The sequence below is a fragment of the Podarcis vaucheri genome (assembly GCF_965113315.1).
Source record: "Podarcis vaucheri genome assembly, chromosome: 1".
Classification (NCBI taxonomy): Eukaryota; Metazoa; Chordata; class Lepidosauria; order Squamata; family Lacertidae; genus Podarcis; species Podarcis vaucheri.
Window position 1 is genome coordinate 86,070,482 of NC_138759.1, and position 19,617 is coordinate 86,090,098.

General features: G+C 44.0%; 2 protein-coding genes and 1 long non-coding RNA gene across 10 annotated transcripts in view; 2 read left to right on the plus strand and 1 right to left on the minus strand.

Annotated features, from left to right (window-relative positions):
- LOC309526806 overlaps positions 1-11,942 on the minus strand; it is a 43,345-nt gene extending 31,403 nt beyond the window's left edge. For 2 of the 4 annotated variants that reach the window (XR_014216928.1, XR_014216929.1), the window contains exons 1-3: positions 11,629-11,940; positions 7,557-7,727; positions 1,375-1,545 (exon numbers count right to left, since the gene is read on the minus strand). This is a non-coding gene — a long non-coding RNA (uncharacterized lncRNA). Of the gene's footprint in view, positions 1-106; positions 245-1,374; positions 1,546-7,556; positions 7,728-11,628 lie in introns of those variants that run through there. The other 2 variants (XR_014216930.1, XR_014216927.1) reach the window with 2 other exon arrangements.
- LOC309526597 (glycine N-acyltransferase-like protein 3) lies at positions 114-4,238 on the plus strand. The gene is made up of 5 exons (XM_082212880.1): positions 114-212; positions 1,055-1,162; positions 1,402-1,528; positions 2,831-2,951; positions 3,595-4,238. Exons 1-5 carry the CDS (start codon positions 135-137, stop codon positions 4,001-4,003), a joined length of 843 nt encoding a protein of 280 aa, XP_082069006.1. The 5' UTR covers positions 114-134; the 3' UTR covers positions 4,004-4,238.
- Positions 5,228-9,775, plus strand: LOC309526573 (glycine N-acyltransferase-like protein 3). 5 transcript variants are annotated; one of them, XM_082212837.1, is made up of 6 exons: positions 5,228-5,308; positions 6,127-6,262; positions 7,098-7,205; positions 7,584-7,710; positions 8,240-8,360; positions 9,088-9,775. In XM_082212837.1, the coding sequence occupies exons 2-6, from the start codon at positions 6,185-6,187 to the stop codon at positions 9,494-9,496; spliced, it is 843 nt and encodes a 280-aa protein (XP_082068963.1). In that variant the 5' UTR covers positions 5,228-5,308; positions 6,127-6,184; the 3' UTR covers positions 9,497-9,775. The 5 variants fall into 5 exon arrangements, with proteins under 5 accessions (XP_082068963.1, XP_082068959.1, XP_082068960.1 ...); XM_082212833.1 differs by having other exon boundaries at positions 7,098-7,148; XM_082212834.1 differs by lacking the exon at positions 7,098-7,205.
- Positions 11,943-19,617: the final 7,675 nt, after the last annotated feature.

Here is a 19,617-nt window from a genome sequence, read left to right on the forward strand (position 1 = left end):
AAAAAATCTGTAATTTCAGTCACATAGGAAGCTTTACAGAATGGGGATTACAGTGAGGTACTGAGAAGTGGTCTCTCTCTTTCTCTCTCTCTCAGGTGCTGTTTCTTCTGGTACCTGCATCAGTCTCCCACGCTATGTTGATCCTATCCTGCTCTTCCAAGCTGCAGATCCTAGAGGGACTGCTGAAGAAAAGCCTCCCTCAGACACTTCAGGTGATCTTGAGCAATGTATTCTGGATTATTAGCTAGGAATATGGGACCAAATTCCTGTCAAAATCTTGCATCTTCCGAAAGATCCACATTTGGAGTCTGAGAAGTTTGTTTAATTCAATAAACAGGTGCTTGAAAATATGGGTATTATACAGATACACTGCACAGAGAAATAAGATTGGCCGCAGCTCCTTGTTGAGGGCACAGCTGATGTGAACTGAGTGTGTGATGTGTGAAATGGCCCTGTCAATTCCTACACTTGGTTTGTCAGGTGGGAGGTGGAATGCCCTCACTAGGGATGAGGGAGAAATTCAATTCAGTTTGCACGACCTAATTTGCGCTTCCTGAAACAATACATGACAAAACACATTCTACATTTTTCTGAATCTTGCAGTGTTGTTCTTCACACAGTGGCATAGCAACCACTGCCGGCACTATTGTCTCCATCCAAGTTACAATCACAAAATGCATATAGTAAAGGATTCATAAAAAGGCACTGTATTGGAGAAATTGCTTTCTAAAAATATGTAAATTAGTTATAATCGTGCATATTAGGTGAAAGTAACACCAAAAAGTGCCATTAATTTTTATGAGGACTTTTTATTTAATCCACACTAATGTGGAAATGAGGTGGACTGAAGATGGGGAAAATGGGGGGAACTGAGAGAAATGAAAAATCAACAGATTTTCCTATCCCTAGTGCTCACTCAGGACACCCCAATCAAGACATGCAGCAGATACAAGCCCGACACAAACCACTAATTCTCTCTCCGACCCCAAACATTTCTCCCAGGCAGTCTCCTTCAACTGCAGCACCAACGCTGACATAGTGTGACTCTTGACAGGTCTATGGTGCAGTCATGAACATAAACCGCGGGAACCCAGTGGGCCATGAGGTGATTGTGGATTCTTGGCCAGATTTCAAGGCAGTCCTGACTCGTCCACAGAGAGAGGTACTAGCCCTTGGGGATTTTGCAAGATACATTTTGTGGGATGTCAGCAGGAAACACTGCGTGTTCTGTGCTGGGGCCTCCTCTAAGCTAGGCTCAAACTGAAAGGGGGTGTTGGCTTTGGTCTAGGAGCGCACCTTTGGCATTAACAGCTGCCAAAGGGAGCAGATGAAACTTCATCCATCATTTCATCTCAACATCAGGAAAAGGTTTACCTGTTCAATTGTATGTCTCTCTTTTAGGCTGTTTCAGACAATGCGGATTTCCTGAGCAACATATATGCAGCATTTTACCGGGATCTTGATGTGTACCGGAAACTGTTGCTAGACACAGATGCCATCAACTGGGACCAAACCTTTGCTCTCTACGGTAGCAGGCTGTTATTTCTAAGGGAAGAGTTACGAGATGAGGAGACGCGGTTTAGTTACTTAATATGAATTTGATGAGGAAGTGACTGAAGTGAATGTAATAGAGAAATATGAGCAAAATAAAATACAAAACAATACATTGGGGAAGTAACATATGAGCTACATTCCAGGTTTTACTAGTGGTGTATAAAGCCCTACACAGGTCTGGTGGTAAAGCATGCTGTGACGTAAGCATGGGCTTTCTAGTATAGTGGTACCAGAATTTTCTGAAGTTTACTCGTCTTAAAAGCAAAGCAAGCCCCAACATTTATATGTTTTTGATGGTTATTGAAACTTTTGTTTTGTCCCAAGCATTCCTGAATGAGTCCATTCTATTTGTGCTCTTTCAAATTCTGGTTGATTTTTATTTCTTAATGCTGTGTTGATAACCTATATAATGTTTAGTATACTGTTTCTCTACACCTTTATTTGTACAGTATTTTGCATTTTTATAGCTAAATATTCAAGTGCAGTTGCTTTTTTATTGGAGACTTTGTGGAGGAAGCTCCTCAAAGAGCTGAGAATACATTTTTAAAGAAAACCAGTCAATAAATATCTACAGTAAAGAGAGACAACAATACAGTGGTACCTTGGGTTACATACGCTTCAGGTTACATACGCTTCAGGTTACAGACTCCACTAACCCAGAAATAGTACCTCGGGTTAAGAACTTTGCTTCAGGATGAGAACAGAAATCGTGCAGCAGCGGCGCGGTGGCAGCAGGAGGCCCCATTAGCTAAAGTGGTGCTTCAGGTTAAGAACAGTTTCAGGTTAAGAATGGACATCCGGAACGAATTAAGTACTTAACCCGAGGTACCACTGTAGTGGGTTTTAGCAATACTGTACTTACGAGTAAGTGATAGGGTATTTTGTGATGCAGTTCTCCAGCCAAGTAATGCGATGCACATACTAAAGTGTGCGTTAAGATGCATATATTAGTGAAAACAATCTGTGTGTATGTGAGGGAAGAAATTTGCCCTTAAAATGTGGATGAATTTTCATCAAATGTGGAGAATTGAACAAGGTTGAAAAAATAAGAAACTGAGGGAAATCAAAACTGATAGATTCACCCTTCCTTACCAGCTGCACATGTATTCCTTCTATAGCCTCCAAGGACAATGGGACTTTTCATTGTCCAAGGGCAGAAAGGGAGCAATGAACCTTGGATGACCTGAGTGATGGCAGTTCAGCATATGCGCAGCTAAAAATTTCTTGTCCTACCTGGCAATACCACTCTCTTGGTGACATATACCGCTTTGTATAGGGAACCATGATGGGATATATGAGGTCTCTAAAGAGGCTATTGCTGCCAAGGAAATCCAGTTGACTGCAACCCCCTACTTTACCTACCTGAACCTCAACCCAGATAAACAGCCTGAGCCCCGGTGAGTGTCCATTGTGCTCCCTACTTCTTTCCTGGTTGAGGCACTGGCTAACCTGTGGTTCTTGAGTAGGAGAATCTCCATAGTCAAAATGCGTATGGACAATCCTGGCGTTTACTCCTTAGTTTGCCTTCATGTAGCTGGGACAGCAAGGCACCAAAGGCAACACCAAAGGGGGTGGCACTGCCCATTCATGGAAGGGAAGAAGAATACCACACAAAAGTAGGTTTACATCAGGGGTCAAGTTTAGAAAAGGAATCCCAAGAGCAGAGCGAGCAGTTCTTCATGTAACAGGAACCATCTTAGAAGAGGCATGCTCTGCTGAAGGGTGTGTGTGAATCACTTCCGAACTGGTGCCCACCATCTGTTATTTTTCCACATAATAGTGTTTGATTAATAGGATGCATTTTCAATCACTTTTAATGGGGTTCTTTTTTATCTATGAAACTAAACAACTAATTGGTCATTAGTTTAAACTACTGGGTGTTAGGGCAAACAACAGGGAATCGGTATCATTTTCATGCCAGCTTGCTGGTGGTTTTGTTAAGACTGTTGAACTAAGGAGACTTTGAGGATGAGCCAGGAAGATAATTCTGCATTCTTATGTCCAGCTCTCTCCTCATTTCTCATCTCTTTGCTCTCCTAGGCTAGATCCAGGCTTCACTTTTTCCTCCTTAAATAGCTCCCACATTGACCTGCTGGATGAAACGTGGCACTTTGGGGGCAGTGAACACAGCCGGAGATATCTGGCCAACATGGTGCAATTCTTCCCCAGTACCTGCGTCCTGGACTCCAATGGTCATCCTATCAGCTGGATCATCATGGAATCTGTGGGTACACTGAGACATGGCTACACCCTTCCATCCCACCGCCGAAGGGGCTACTCATCTATGGTGCAGAGGGCACAGGCCAGGCGTGTCCATGCAGCTGGCTTCCCTGTATATGGCCTTGTTGCCCTAGATAATACCCCCCAGCAGAAACTGCTGGTCTCCCTTGGCTTCCAGAGATTATCTGAACTGTGTCATTACTGCATCCATTCTCCAGCTTCTCAGTGAGAGGAGGAGAGAGCAACAGTCGTTTTCCAGGATCTTGTTCAATCCTTTCACTTACCAGTCCTCTGAATGGGAGAGAGGGAGATTATCACACCCTTTCAAGAACCATTCCCCGTTACTCTATTTTCCATTTAAATGCTACCTCTATTCCTGTTGATTAAAAACTTTGGTGCTGGGTTTGGACTGAATCAGACGACGTTGGGTTTCTGGGTGAATACCCATGACCCCCATTTTGAGTGTCTATTGCTCCATTTGTGAGGTGCTGCAAAATGCAGTGTTTTCTCTGCAAAACACTGATGCCAAACTTTTCTCAAAGTTTGGCCCCTGTTTAGAGCGAATCAGACAATGTTTGGTTTTTGGAGGACCCCTGAGTTTGAGTGGCCCATTGCTCTGTTTATGAGGCACTGCAAAACTTTTGCCAAAGTTTGGCTCCAGTTTGGGCCATCACCACCCAGTAGGCCTGAATCGACTATACATTTGATGTAAAAAAAATTTTTTTTGTATTTTAAAGTTGTAAACCACCTTCAGTAACTTGGCAAGAAGGCAATATATATATCCAATGAATAAAATGTTTTCTGTCCTGGTAGCAGGGTTGTCTGTTTTTTCCATTTGTTGCTGGTCATGAAACAACGCCAATATGCCAAAACAAGAGGTTTTAAATGCCATCTCTTTGGATGCTGACATATTCATTCATTGGTGTTTTAATTTATTGACTGGAACTCCTTGTCTATTGACATTAAGGAGGCACCATAACTGTTCTCTTTCTGGGACCTGCTTAAAACGTTTTTGCTTAGGCAATCCTACCCATATAGGTAGCAATTACATGGGCTTCTTCCTGCATTCACTTTAATATGAATAGGATACCCCATGTGATGGGGGACTCTGATAAAGCAGCGTTCCTAAACATGACAGCAATGTCTGCTCAAGTTTATTCCTGTAGCCAGGACGGTACTGTAATTTAAGTGTTTTTATTATGCAGAACTGTGCGTGTTCATAATGTCTGACACAGCAGTTGTAAAGGATGAAATGGCTGTCAGAGGGAGAAGAGCAATGTTAATTATATGCTTCACAACCGAAATCACACGGCCATCTAAAGAGAAAGGTCTAAAGTCCATTAAGTCCAGGGTCTTAATGTATGCAGATGCACTACTGAACATCAGGAAGATGGCTGTTAATAGTTCATTCATTCTGGTAAACGTACACATTCCCTCCCCCCTCGTTGAAATAAAGCAGCCAACACAAAGAGCTTGCTGAAGGAGACTCTGACTGGGCAGTTTGACAGCACACCAGAGGCTCTTAAGAGAATCTGTAAGTTACGGAAATTATGGGGGTGGGGCACATCTTTAAAGTTGTTAAATGTTACAAATGTTATGCATAAATGTATCCTTTAGACTTGACAGCTCAGGGAAGTTACCTAGCTTTAAAAATTATATAAATCAACTCCTTTGCCAGTTTCCTTCATTCCACTGTCAATTTGCTTCATTGGCCAAGGACTTGGAAACCATTCGGTCCCCGCCATAATCCCTCAAGCGGGGGTCACGTACTCACAGGAAGGTACTCATAGGTGTCAATCGCTGGGCAAAGGCACTCCTCTGGACTTGCCCAGGTGGCAGACTATGCAAATCAATCTTCTATTGTCCCTTTGTAGTACGTGCTTAGAATGTACTTCCCAATACATATCCTGTATCCACCTGTTGCCCCAACACATTCCTCCTATGTTAATCATGTATAACCCACCCCTTTTCTGATGTAGCAATGATGTAGTGATGATGCTTAATGAACTGTATGCTAGGATAAGATAGAAACTTTTAAAAGTCCTTGTCACCCCATCCTCAGGGGTTCAAAATTCCTCTTTGAACCTGTTGCGCAATGTACCACTCAACACTGTACCACTCAACAAGAAGACACGGAGGACTACAGGTGAGCAAATGACAGTGTGGGAGAACACCAGTTGCTCATAAGAGAATGTTTTATTCTCTATTTATTGAGGAAGGGATTCCTGTTACATTTAGAAACTCAGTTGTGGCACCATTGTTGGTTAAGTAAGTCCATCATTTCAGTGAAAAAGAAGGCATCTCAGTGGTGCACTGAGGTACAGAGAACTAGTCTCTCTCTTTCTCTCTCAGGTGCTTACAACCCACACTGTTTCTGCTGGTACCTGCTTCAACCTCTGCCTCCCAAGCTATGTTGATCCTATCCTGTCCTTCCAAGTTGCGGTTCCTGGAAGGACTGCTGAAGAAAAGCCTCCCTCAGACACTTCAGGTGATCTTGAGCCATGTATTCTGGGTTATTAGCTAGGAATATGGGACCAAATTCTTGCATCTTCTCAAAGATCCAAATTTGGAATCTGAGAAGATTTTTAAAATCCAATAAATAGGTGCTTGAATAGGGTACCATACAGATATACTCCACAGAGAGCTAATATTGGCTGCAGCTCCATACTGAGGGTACAGTTGGTGTGAAATGTGTACATAGTATGTGAAATGGCCATGTGAATTCCTACAATTAGTTCATTGGGTGAGAGGTACTAAGTCCTCACTAGGGAAGAGGAAGGAAATGTGATTCAGTTTGCATTTATAGGTGAACTTACCTAATTTGCACATTCTGAAGCAATGCATGACAAAACTCAGCTGCCCTTTGAAATCTACATTTCTCTTAATTTTGCTATGAAGTTCTCCAGCCAAGTAACATTCACAAGACTGAGAGGGTAAACTGTGCGTTAAAAATGCACATGTAAGTAAAATGACATTGTATTGCGGAAATTGCTTTCTAAAAATGTGTGAATTAATAATAATCATGCATATTAAGCGAAATTAACACAAAAATGCCAATGAACTTTCATTTTTTAAAAAATGCAAACTGATGTAGAAATGTGGAGGACTGAGCTTAAGACGAGAAAAATGATAAACTGTGAGAAACAGAAAATCAACTGATTCTTCTATCCCAGTTCATCACTCAGGACACCCCACTCAAGGCATGCAGCAGATACAAGCCCGACACACCACACCACAGATGGCCTCCCCAGATCCCACACATTTCTCCCAGGCTGCCTCCTTTAACTACAGCACCAACTCTGACATCCTATGACTTTTGACAGGTCTATGGTGAAGTCATGAACATAAACCGTGGGAACCCAGTGGGCCATGAGGTGATTGTGGATTCTTGGCCAGATTTCAAGGCGGTCCTGACTCGTCCACAGAGAGGGGTAATAGCCTTTGTGCAAAGGGTAGCTCAATGGGTAGAGTGTGAGCCTCTTAATGTCAGGGTCATAGTTTGGAGTCCCAGGTTGGGCAAAGAGATTCCTGCATTGCAGGGGGTTGAACTAGATGACCCCCGTGGTCCCTTCCAGTTCTGTGAGCCTCTGATTTTGTGGGAGGTGCTTGGTGGGATGTCAGCAGGAAATGCTGCGTGTTCTGTGCTGGGTCCTCCTCTAAGCCAGGCTCAAACTGAAAGGGGATGTTGGCTTTGGTCTAGGAGCGCACCTTTGGCATTAACAGCTGCCAAAGAGAGCAGGTGAAACTTCATCATTTCATCTCAACATCTGGAAAAGCTTTACCTGTTAAACTGTATGTTTCTCTTTTAGACGGTTTCTGACAGTTCGGATTCCTTTAACAATATGTATGCAGCATTTTATTGGGATCTTGATGCATACCGAAGACTGTTGCTTGACACAGATGCCATCAACTGGGACCAAGCCTTTTCTCTCTGTGGTAACAAGCTGTTCTTTCTAAGGAAGGAGTTATGAGATAAGGAGACTCAGTTTAGTTACTTAATCTAAATTTGATGAGGAAATGGAAGTGACAAAAGTGAATGTAATGTAGAAACATGAGCAAAATAAATGCAAAACAATACATGGGGTGGCAGGCGGACACATGAATTAGATTCCAGGTTTTTCTGGATCTGGGTATCTGAGAAGCTGTCTTGCCCCCTACAGCCCACTCCAGTCTCATGAGGATTTGTTTTTTTAATGAAAGCTGATATGAAATGTAGAGAACTGAACTGAGAAATTGAGAGAAATTAAAAGTGACAGATTTGCTCTTCCCTACAGACTGCACACGTATTTTCTCCACAGCACCACAAGGACAATAGAACTTTTCACTGTCCAAGGGCAGAAAGAGAGCAACATACCTTGGATGACCATCTGAGTGATAGCAGTTCAATATATGTGTACCTAACAATATATGTGTTGCGTCACCCAGCAACACCATTCTCTTTCTGACTTTTTACTGCTTTGTACAGGGAACCATGATGGGATACATGAGGTCTCTAAAGATGCTGTTGTTCTCAAGAAAGTCCAGTTGACTGCAATTCCCTACTTCATCTACCTGAACGCCAAGCCAAATAAACAGCCTCAGCCCCGGTGAGTGTCCATTGTGCTCCCTACTTCCTGGTTGAGGCACTGGCTAACCTGTGTGCTTCCAATAGGAGAATCTCCATAGTCAAAGTTGGATGGCAGTCTGCCATGGATACTTTAGTTGAAATTCCTGCATTTCAGGGTCCCTTCCAACTCTACAATTCTATGATTCTGCCTATGGACAAACCTGGCATTCACTCCTTCTTGTAGTTGGGATAGCAAAGCACCAAAGGCGGTACTCCAAAGGGGTAGCGTTGCCCACTCTAGAAAGGAAGGAGGAATGCCACACAAAAGGCGATTTGCATCAGGGGTCTAGTTTAGAAAAGGCATCCTAAGAGCAGAATGAGCAGTTCTTTCTGTGACAGGCACCATCTTAGATGAGGCATGCTCTGCTGGGGTGAGATTGAAGGGAGGGGAACACAACTAATCAAACAGTTCCTGATACCTGCCATTTACACACACACACACACACACACACACACACACACACACACAGTTGGGGGATGCATTATTGTTTGCTTCTAACAGGTATCAATTGGTCATTAGTCCAAACTGCTGGATGTTAGGGCAAGCGACATGGAATCAGCATCATTTTTATGCCAGCTTGCTGGTGGTTTTGCCAGGGTATCTGTCTGGAGTGTTGAACTAGGGAGACTTTGAGGATGAGCCAAGAAGATAATTTCTGCATTCATGTTCAGCTCCCTCCTCATTGCTCATCTTTCTGCTCTCCTAGGCTAGATCCAGGCTTCACTTTTTCCTCCTTAAATAGCTCCCACATTGACCTGCTGGATGAAACGTGGCACTATGGGGGCAGTGAACACAGCCGGAAATTCTTGGCCAACATGGTGCGATGTTTCCCCAGTACCTGCATCCTGGACTCCAATGGTCATCCTGTCAGCTGGATGATCACGGACTCTTGGGGCGCAAGTGCACACAGCTATACCCTTCCATCCCACCGCCAAAGGGGCTATTCATCTATGGTGCAGAGGGCACATGGCATGCGTGTCCATGCAGCTGGCTTCCCTGTTTATGGCCATGTTGCCCTAGATAATACCCCCCAGCACAAACTGATGGACTCCCTGGGCTTCCAAAGATTATCTGAACTGTGTCATTACTGCATCCATTCTCCAGCTTCTCAGTGAGAAGAGGAGAGAGCAACAGTCGTTTTCCAGGATCCTGCCCAGTCCTTCCACTCACCAGTCCTCTGAATGAGAGAGACCTATCCACTATTCAATTATGTCCACTCTTCATCTTTGCATTCCACAGTGTGTTTCTCTCTTCCTTTTGCCTTACTGTATTTTCCTGAATTTTCCTGCCCCTCCCCCTTATACATTTGACTTTTGATGTTTCAGTTCATGTATATTATACAGGAAGATCACACCTTACGCTTATTTAACTTGAAATATTAAAAAATAAAATATATTTTTAAAATTGTCGCACCTTAAGAGACCAACTAAGTTTGTTTTTTGTATCCGAAGAAGTGTGCGTGCACACGAAAGCTCATACCAAGAACAAATTTAGTTACTGGACAATTTTTTTAATATATTTCTACTGCATCAGACCAACAACCTTCCTGAATCATTTAACTTGCGTGATATCAACCATATGTGACTGAAGGCTGCTCGTTGAAATCCTGCAACTTAAATGGAGGCAAGGTAGGCAGCTTTTATATTCTCTGCCTTACTTGGGAAGCAAGGCTCTCTCTACGAGCCAGCTCTGGAAGCCCTGGGATGTACCCACAGGGGTCTTTCCAAGGTTTCTGTATACACATTTTTGTATATAAGCAGAACGCTTGGAACCAAACCCACACATAAGATGACATTGTACTGTACCTCAGATCCTAAATGGTCAATGACCAAAGCAGGAACCTAAGGATGTAATAAAATCACTTTTCTGTGACATGTTGTGTTGTTCATCCCAAAGTTGAAGCCTTGTTCCCCAGATGATTGGAAAAACCTTTCCAGGAAGAAGTGGAAGAAGATAACAATGACAAAGTACTTTGTGGTACACGTTTTAAAAGGTGTCAAACATCAAAAAGGTGGACCATTCACAGCCATGGAGTAGATGAGACTGTGAAGGTTCATTTCTTCCTGACCCCAAGGATTCACATTTGTCACTGGTGCCTGGTACCCATTGGGATCGGCAAGGTGGAAAGCAAGAAGCCCAATGGTAGGTGGGCCTAGAGCCAATTTCAGGCACAGCCAACTCATTCTAGCTTTGTTCCAATCCTCCTCCTCATTGAATTCTGCAAAGATCACGGCCACACCTTACATTTAAAACACTCTTATATCCCTTTAACAGTCATGGCTTCCCCCAAAGAATCCTGGGAAATGTAGTTTCTTGAGGGTCCTGACCTCACTCACAGAGCTGCGGTTTCCAGCATCCTTAACAAACTGCAATTTCCCCACACTCTCCAAGACTGCTAAAATGTTGGAAGAGGGCTTTAAATATACGGGGAGGAAGTGATCTTCAGATGAGGGAGCTGACAGTCAGCACCCACCCACCCACCCCGCAGGCAGGTTGCAAGTAAGGAAACAGGCACGTGGGCACTGGCTGAGGTTGCTTGGCTTTTGCCCCATTTGCTCTAAGAGACCACCTTCCACGGATGTTTACACATGCAAGACCAGTCATGGCTGCAATGGTGGCTGAAGCGAAAGAGTGAGGGCCTATGTCTATTTCCAGCTTCCTAGCAGCAGTTTAGTCATGCTGGCCATCTGACCTGGAAAGCTGTCTGTGGACAAACGCTGGCTCCCTTGGCCTGAAGCGAGATGAGCGTCACAACCCCATAGTCGCCTTTGACTGGACAACCATCCAGGGGTCCTTTACCTTAGCACTTAGTAAACTGAGTATTAGGTCAGAATTCAAAAAGTAAAGGCATGATAGCGCTTTACAATGAAAGGAAGGGAGCACAGATGCGCACCATCGGCCTGTGACAGAATCAGCAGCAGCCCAAGAGAGATGTTGGGACATCCTCTCCCCCATCTTTCCAGGGCCTGCTCAGGGAAGACCTGTGTGAACTGGGGTAAAGCAGAAGGGAGGCCGCTCAGACCCAAACACTTGGGCCATCACCTCCCTGTTGGCCTGAATGTACTCCTTCACTCTACATTTTATGTCATTTATTTCATTTAGGATTGCATTCTGCAGTAAAATTGGTGGGAAGAGTTTAGTAATGAAGGGGACTTCCTATCTTACGCCTATGAAATAGGATTTTAAGATTATGCAGCTATCTAAAATAATTTAACCAAGTCCATATTCTCCAGCTCTTGTCACTCACCTGAGTGAAGGTCTCTGTGGAGAGAGCATGTGACCTGCGACTGAGGCCTTGAATGGTTTTCAGAATCCCCACAGTTCTCAGCCCCCTACTTAGGGGGAAACTGGAATTTCTGGCAGGGGAAAAGGATTGCAAGGGTGATTCAGTGAAATTACATATCCACTCTCCATTTTCATTAAAACTAGAGTCAGATTACAGCAAGTAGTTGGCAAGACAAATTTATAATGTGGGGCCTGAAGAGGGAAGGGTCTCTGCTCCAGCAAAAAAAAAAAAGGTTAACAGAGTACTTAAGTCGAACAAGCATTTGCTTCCTCTATCCTTACCCCTCATGAAGCTATTATTCTGAGCACCCTTAAAAAAACTACATTTCCCAGGATTCTTTTGGAGGGGGAAGATGCTTAAAATGTGTAATGTGTGTGCACCCTTTCTCCTGGAAGCTTAATTTCCCAGATTTAAGATTATGATAGAAAATCTCTTTTATATAGTTGGTTTCTAACTTCATTGAAGTCAAGGATAGAAGGCTACAAACTGAGTCTGAGGCTCTAACTCAGGGCAACTGAACATAACTCTCCCATATGTTGTAGCAGTTGCTACCAGACTGCAGGATGAGGACCTGGGAGACGACCAGGGTTCAAATCCCCACTCTGTCATGAAAGTTCTATCTGACCCATGGTCAGTCACTTTCTCTCAGCCTGATCTACCTCACTGTGTGGTTGTGAGGATAAAAAGGGGAGAAGGAGAGCCATGTTTGCCACCTTGTGCTCCTCATTGGAAGATGGGATTTAAATGAAATCTATCAATCAAATACAAGACTCTTTTGTATAATAATGTTCCCTACATGGAAAAACAGTCACCTGGCTGCTTCCTCACTATCTCTGCTTTTGTCTATGCTGCATATTGGTTATACCAGGAAGGAAATTCCAGCTTGATCTGCTCTTGTCTCAGCAGAATGATCAGCAAATGAAGGGCTATTGTTCCATTTTTTAAAACAACCATATAAAGTTAAACTTTTTCACCTTCCAGGGGTGCCATCCAAAGGGGGGGGGCTGAGGGACCTCCTCCCCCCAAAAAAAAAATCAAGAAGGGGGCCAGGCTCCCTCAGTATGTATTGGGAAAGCAGAAAAAAATAAAATTCAAACCCTTCCTTGTTTTCAGGAAGGTCTGTCAAATCTTCAACAACAAAAAAACCCAACTTGAGGTGTTTTACCATATGCATCGTAGAGATCTATGAGCAGACATTAATTGCATTTTATAAGTTTTATAGGAAAGTTATTATGGGGAAAGGTTTTCCTTATGTTCTGCAACAGGTTCAATGGTGCCTTCCGTTTCAAAATATGATTGAGAAAAAATATTTCTGGAAAGAAGAAAAAAATGATGGAAAGCCTGTCCGCTCCCCAAACAAAGCAATAAAAGTGTTTTGTGGAACTAGAGCACATAGTGTTAGTTTGTAATCTCCATTCCACAGTGTAGGATAAAGAGGGGCCTATGATAACCATAAGTGAACTGTTTTCAATGCCATATTTATTAATAAAATAAATGATGGTGCATGTATACCCACAATTGCAAGTGGTGGTGGTATCCTTGATTTGCCTCCCATTATATGATAAATGGTTGGGCCATCCATTACTTGCCAAGTTAGACTGTGGCAATCATAACCGGACAACATGCACACGGGACTCTTGTGCTAGATCACCCCAGGATTATAAAGGATTTAACATTTTTAAAAATAAACTATTAATTCAGCAACACAAAAAACATAGTTTTATCCAACTTGCCATGGATTTAAGGGACCAGTTTTTGCACACCCTTGTGAATCAACAAATGCATCAAAATAAGTGGGGAAATAACTGTTGTGGACGTCTAGCGATTGATGTGATGTGTGATGTGGCGAAAACATTTTCATAGACTCAAAGGATTAATGAAGTGCGCTTCTGGCCACCAGGTGTCGCTTTTGCCCCCATAAAATGCCACAGCCAGGCTCTATTTAAGCGGGCCATGAAAAATATTAAAAACTAGAAGCTAGCTGTTTAATTTGTCTTCATCAACCAACATGAGGAGGGAAACTGTAAAGCTCAGATTACAGCTATACCTTAGGGTTTTCATAATAAATCTAGGGCAAATCTCCTACTTAATGGAGAGATGAGCTCTAAAATCCCCACTGTTAAAAAGTAAATATCTGATTCTTAGGGCTGCTAACATGGGTAAGGACACTGGTTATTTTGCTTGTCATATCCGCTTTGAAAATAAATATCAATGTCTAGGTCCTATACTCAAGGCAGATGCTGTTGATTTTCAGCTCCTATCAACCCCAGTCAGCATGGCCAATGGTCAAGGGTAATGGGATTTAGGGTCCAGCAATATCTGAAGGGTGACAGGTTAGCCATTCCTGCTCTAAGCTTTCCCATGATGCAACTAGTACCCATCTTTATATCACCATCATAATAATCACCTTAATATCCAGCTCATTCTAATACATCAATGAGGCGAATGTATAATCTGAACATTAATTTTCCAGCTCCGACATGGGCAGGTACAGTTAGCTATAAAACTAAGATCTTGCCAAAATCTCATGAGAGCTCACAGCGTTTATGAGATCTTGCTAGAATGTGCCACTATGCAACTCAAGTGAGGAGGTGAGGGGGGTGGCATGTTCGCATTTCGCCTCAGGCAGTGAAACGGAATGTGCTGCCCCTGAAAACAAGGAGCTCTGATCCCCCAGAGGCAAAACCAACTGCTTCTAGATTTGTCCCCATCCTTCTCCATGCTGAATTCAACAATGGCAATGCTGAAACTAAGGTGCCACCACCTCTAGACAGGTTGCAAGAAGGCAGGCAGGCAGCTGGGAACTAGCTGGGGGCAGGCTGAGGCTGGGGGTCCATTTGCCCCAATAGACCAGGCTTCGCAGGATGAAAGCACAACTAAATACTGTTTGGAGATTCCCTACTTCTGCCTTGATAGGATGGTACACTTCAGCCCCATTCATGGTGCAGCTCAGCACACAATTTATCTCAGCCTATGTCCATATCTCCCCGCAACTCCCTGAGGTCACATCTAGATAGATGACACAATAGGAAATGTACAATTGGACATCCCATGGGTTTTTTGGAAGGCCATTGCTGCTGCATGGCTGCCAGGTTCTGCAGCAGTGGAGGAAAGTGGGTTCCCCTCCACCCTAACATACACAGAGTGGGCTTTGAACCCATGCCTCTGAGATTAAGAGTCTATCCATCCATCCAATGCAATTTTCCCAGTTGAAGTCCTCCTAAAGTTGCTACTTGCCCTGCCACTCTGTCTAGTCGCTCCTTTACTCACAGGGGCAAAACAACGCTGGGTTGACTCCAAAGAGTCTTTGATCAAACATAGGTTCCTGAATAATGCCCTCCCCAGAGCCCAATATGTTTCCCACAAAGCACTGAAAATGGAGGATAAGGCGGCTGCCACTACAGCCATATAAAAATGCCTGTGGTTAATACAGCTGCCGTGGAGACTGCCATTGACCAGGCCTTTGGTTAGCATTACAGCCTGCCTGGCTAGTGGACAAGTCCAGGGCAGACGACTGTGGGCAAGGGGTGGCTGTGGTTAGCTCAAGGTTGTTTCCTGGCCTCCTTCGTTGAGGCTTTGTCCCCTGCCGGGAATCAAGACTGAGTCAGTTTCTTTCCAGGGCAAGAAACTCCAGGAGACAAAGGCAAAGCAGGAGATGCTGACCCCAGATGCTGCCCCAGACTCACCCCTGGGAGTTAGGAATCCACTAGGGCATGAATCATCAGGCTGCCCCCCTACCCCACAAGGAGCAAGCGGGGTCTGGGAGAAAGGAGACCTGAACAAGTAGAACAGGGATCAATGCAGCCTCTCTAGCCCTCTCTCCCCCTTTACCCTCAGCCTTTCTCCAGCCTTCCTTTTATCCTTACACTATGCAATGACTAATGTATTTTACTAGGCTCAGCTCCAGCTATGGGCTTCATTTTATGGAGCTACGGTGGAGGCCTGACCTGCTTTTATGAACCAAAATCCACATCCTTAGCTCTTGACTCAGAAAAAGAAGAATGCAATCCATTGGTTTCAGGGAAGACTGGCAAAGACCATTCTCAACACCCACTGATGTCCCTCAGGATCTCTTGGCCCATTTGCTATGGCCCAGGGCTTAAATCTTCTTAGCGGACGCAAATTTTGCCCAGCAGGGATGCATCATTTTCATTTGTACATATTCATTAGGTGTAGCATCTCCTTTAAATGCTCTCTATAAACATGCACCCCATGCACCCCAAAAACATTTTGACATCTGAGGCAAACCGCAAAATGGCACCCCCATCCCCACTGGAAGAAGGGGTGAGTCAAGATCTAAATCAGGAACAGGGGGGAATAAAGATCTACATTGGGGTCTGCTGCTCTTATTGATCCTGCCACTCAAAGGGGTTGCCTCATCTTGCCTTATCCAGCCCAGTTTGCCCTTCATTTTAGAGCACATATTCCAGCTGTAACAATATGTCTTATAGAGCACCAACTGTCTTGCTTTAATATTGGATTGAACAAACTTGCTCACTGACAGTGGTAGCATTCAGGAACCAGATTTGAATATCACAGGTTGGTTCCCATCAAAGTAGGGTTCGGATGTTTTATTAGTGTATCCCAGTACCTTGACTCAATGCCAAGCACTATTTGTCAAGAAACTACAGGATCAGTATGGGTTGTGGCTAACGTCGTGTGAAAGCGGCTACAAAAATTACCAAGGGGGAGTGTTATGTACTTGAGCTGAATCCTAGATCAATAGGATCCAGAATGCAGCAGTCTGATTGGTCCGCAGGAGCCACCCAATCCAGCTCCAGGTGGAAGTGAATCAGCGACCTGATTGGCCTGCAGGAGCAGCCAATCAGGCTCTTGGATAAAGTGAATCGGCAACCTGATTGGCCTACAGGAGCAGCCCTGAATTAGCCAATCATGTGGGGCCCATTGTCTAAATAATGTATATACATCTAGACCTTTTGGGGAAAGTTTCATTCATTGCTACTATGAGCTTAATAAAGAGCATGAAATTCACACTCGACTCCGGGTATATTTCAGGGAGGGCACTGTGTGAGGAGTTAAGCAATAATGTAAACAGATCCTCAATGTTCCCTTAGGTTTCCCCCTCTTCTATCATTGCACCTTTCTGGCTATAACAGTCCTGATCAAAGCAGCTAGAAACAAAGTAGACCATGAGGCCTCCCACCTCAAAAGGGTGCCTGAGTGGCCAGTAGGAAGGGGCATCTGAAGAAACCTATTGGAAGTGAAGAAGTTGGGGTGGTTAACTTTTAGGGATGGGATTCTTGGTGGGAGCAGAGCCTTGTAGTACAGAATGAGAAACTAGAGTAGATGTTTGGGGAGGGGGGGAGGAAGAGAGGGATTGTAGATCTGGATAACTTTATATCTGCCCCGACCCAAGGTGTAGAGCTAAACAAGAAAACCATCCAAGGGGAAGTGAATTCTTAACTCAAGAAGAAGGCAGCTGCCGCAAAAAAAGTTCCTGCACCAAGAAGCAGGTGATAAGGAAGACTTGTGCATAACTACCCCAGGGAGGAAATCTGGAAGGAGGACTGGAGCAGGTTTGTTGTCATGCAGCAGCCTTAAAGAGGGAGATGCAATGAAAATCATCTGGAGAGTTGCACAAGAGGAGCAGAGGCGCTTTAGCCCAGCTCCTTTGACTGTCACAAGCAATGCATGTGATGGATGGAGAGAGTGGGGGGTAGACAGGGGACGAGCCAGAAGGTTGGGCTCTGTTCTCTCCTTGTTGAATGCTGTAGTGATCTCACCACAGCTGGAAAGGGGCCAAGCAGCCAACCTGGATGCTGAGACCCTCAAGTTATCTATCTCCGGGGGCTATGGCTGGCTTCTCACAGTCTGTATTGTGCGGCACATTTTAAGAGGTGAGGCGTGGGAGGCCCTGCTAGTGACAGCAGGCGGGGGGGGGGGGCTTGGAGCAAGAATCTTTCTGTTGTATTCCTGGCTCAGAGATGGGAGTAAGATCTACGATGGCTGAGTAGGAGACCAAGAAGGATGGAGCTGGAATCTGGAATCTGCAGTCCACCCTGTTGTTGGTTCTTCTGGGGGTTTTTTGTCAGCTGCTGAGACTGTCTCTTTCTCTGTTTATGGACTCCAGCAGCGTTTTATCGCCTTCATAGTGTGGCTCAGGAATAAGCTACCTTCCAACTGGTTGACATTCTCCCTGTTCTCTTGGTACTTCGGGGAAGAACAGTTTACCAAAAAGCAGCTGCTGGATGTTAGAAGTGCCCTCTGCACAGTTACCTTAGGACCACCCCCACCCCCCATGTTTCAGAGAAAGGAAATGGGCATATATATATATATATATATATATATATATATATATATATGTATGCCATATATATGTGACATAACCTTGAGACCCACTGCTACTCTTTCTCTTGAAATGGGCTGAGAGCATAAGCTGCTTTCACCTTTGGTCCCTGTGTAGAGTTAGGTAGCCAGGCTGCATTCAAAAGAAGTTATGGTGAATCAGGCAAAGGGAGCCATCATCTCCTGCCTGTTCCTCTTTGCCGTCATCCCAGTTCCTTCTGCAATGCATATTCCTCTCCATCACAATCTGACAGCATCTGACCAGGAAGCCATGGCGTGCTGTTGTTGGTTTTTGCTCTTCCTCTCTCTTGTGGAGGCCCCAGGTTCAGAATTAATTGTGTACTGCGAAGAGCCTTGGATTATCTTTGGTGTCTTTCACTTATCTCTTTTTGAACATTCAATCTGATTTGTTTTCTGGGAGGTCTGGTGATAGCTGCAGACACACCACACATTTAGAGCAAAAAGCTTTCCCCCAAGAATCCTGGGAACTGTCATATACCCAGCACAGAGCTATAATTCCCAGCACCCTTAGCAATCTACAATTCCCAGGATTCTTGGGCGGGGGTGTCATGTCTCATCTTCATGTGCCTCTCCATGAGAGGTCCAGAGAGTGGCAACACCTTTTCTGCACTGGTTCTCTGTTTGTGGAATGCTCTCCCCAGGGAGTTTCAGCTGGCTCCTTAATTATATTATTCATTCATTTATTTATTTATTTAATCAGTTTACCACCCTTCATCACAAGATCTCAGGGCAGTTCAAAGAATAAAATACAAGATAAAAAACAAGTAAATAATTTAAACAAAAATAAAACTATTTTGTTCCCACAGATACTTTTAAAAGGCTGTGGAATATTAAACAATCAAAGGCCTGGTTGAAGAGGAATGTTTTCACCTGGCGCCTAAAATATATATAATGAAGGCGCCAGGCGAACCTCTCTGAGGAAAGCATTCCATAAATGGGGAGCCACTACAGAAAAGGCCCCTTCTCGTGTTGCTACCCTCACGTTGGAGGAGGCACACAATGAAGGGCCTCAGATGATGAATGCAAAGTCTGAGACAGTTTCTACACCTTTAGGAGCCAGGTGAAAATGTTCCTCTTCAACCAGGCCTTTGGCTAATTGACATCTGATGCCCTTATAAATGTGTTGTGGGAGGGGGAGATTATTTGTTTTTTGTTCCTATTTTCATGATGTATGTTGTGTGTGTTTTTATATTGTAATTTTATGTTGTGAACCATCCTAAGATCTACAGATACAGTATACAAATTTAATGAATTAACAATGTGCTTTAAATGTATAGCATGTACACAGGCAAAGTTATGTCAAAGCAACTGTTCTCCAATACTTTCCAGTGCATTTTCCTGTAGTTTTCCTTATCACAAAAAGTCTGATCGTTTGAGGAAGCCAGCTTGCTGCCATGACTTCTCAATAAACCGTAATTGCCCTGCCTGAATTTGCTGGCACGTCATTGAATCCCACCCAAAAACAGAGGTGGACATTAGGGCTCGCTCTTGCCTCGTTTGCTCAGCTGGAAATGGCCAAGATTGATTCTACAAGGATAGATGGCCAACAACTCTTATGCACAGAGACAGGATATCCTGGTTGTACTGCAATGGATGGAAAGCTACTACTGTGGTTCAAATTAG

Coding starts and splice junctions, on each gene's coding strand:
- LOC309526573 (XM_082212837.1), top strand. CDS start 6,185: ATGTTGATCCTATCCTGTCCTTCCAAGTTGCGGTTCCTGGAAGGACTG. Junction 7,206..7,583: donor TGACTCGTCCACAGAGAGGG/GTAATAGCCTTT, acceptor TTTCTCTTTTAG/ACGGTTTCTGACAGTTCGGA. Junction 7,711..8,239: donor CCAAGCCTTTTCTCTCTGTG/GTAACAAGCTGT, acceptor TGCTTTGTACAG/GGAACCATGATGGGATACAT.
- LOC309526597 (XM_082212880.1), top strand. CDS start 135: ATGTTGATCCTATCCTGCTCTTCCAAGCTGCAGATCCTAGAGGGACTG. Junction 1,163..1,401: donor TGACTCGTCCACAGAGAGAG/GTACTAGCCCTT, acceptor TCTCTCTTTTAG/GCTGTTTCAGACAATGCGGA. Junction 2,952..3,594: donor GATAAACAGCCTGAGCCCCG/GTGAGTGTCCAT, acceptor TTGCTCTCCTAG/GCTAGATCCAGGCTTCACTT.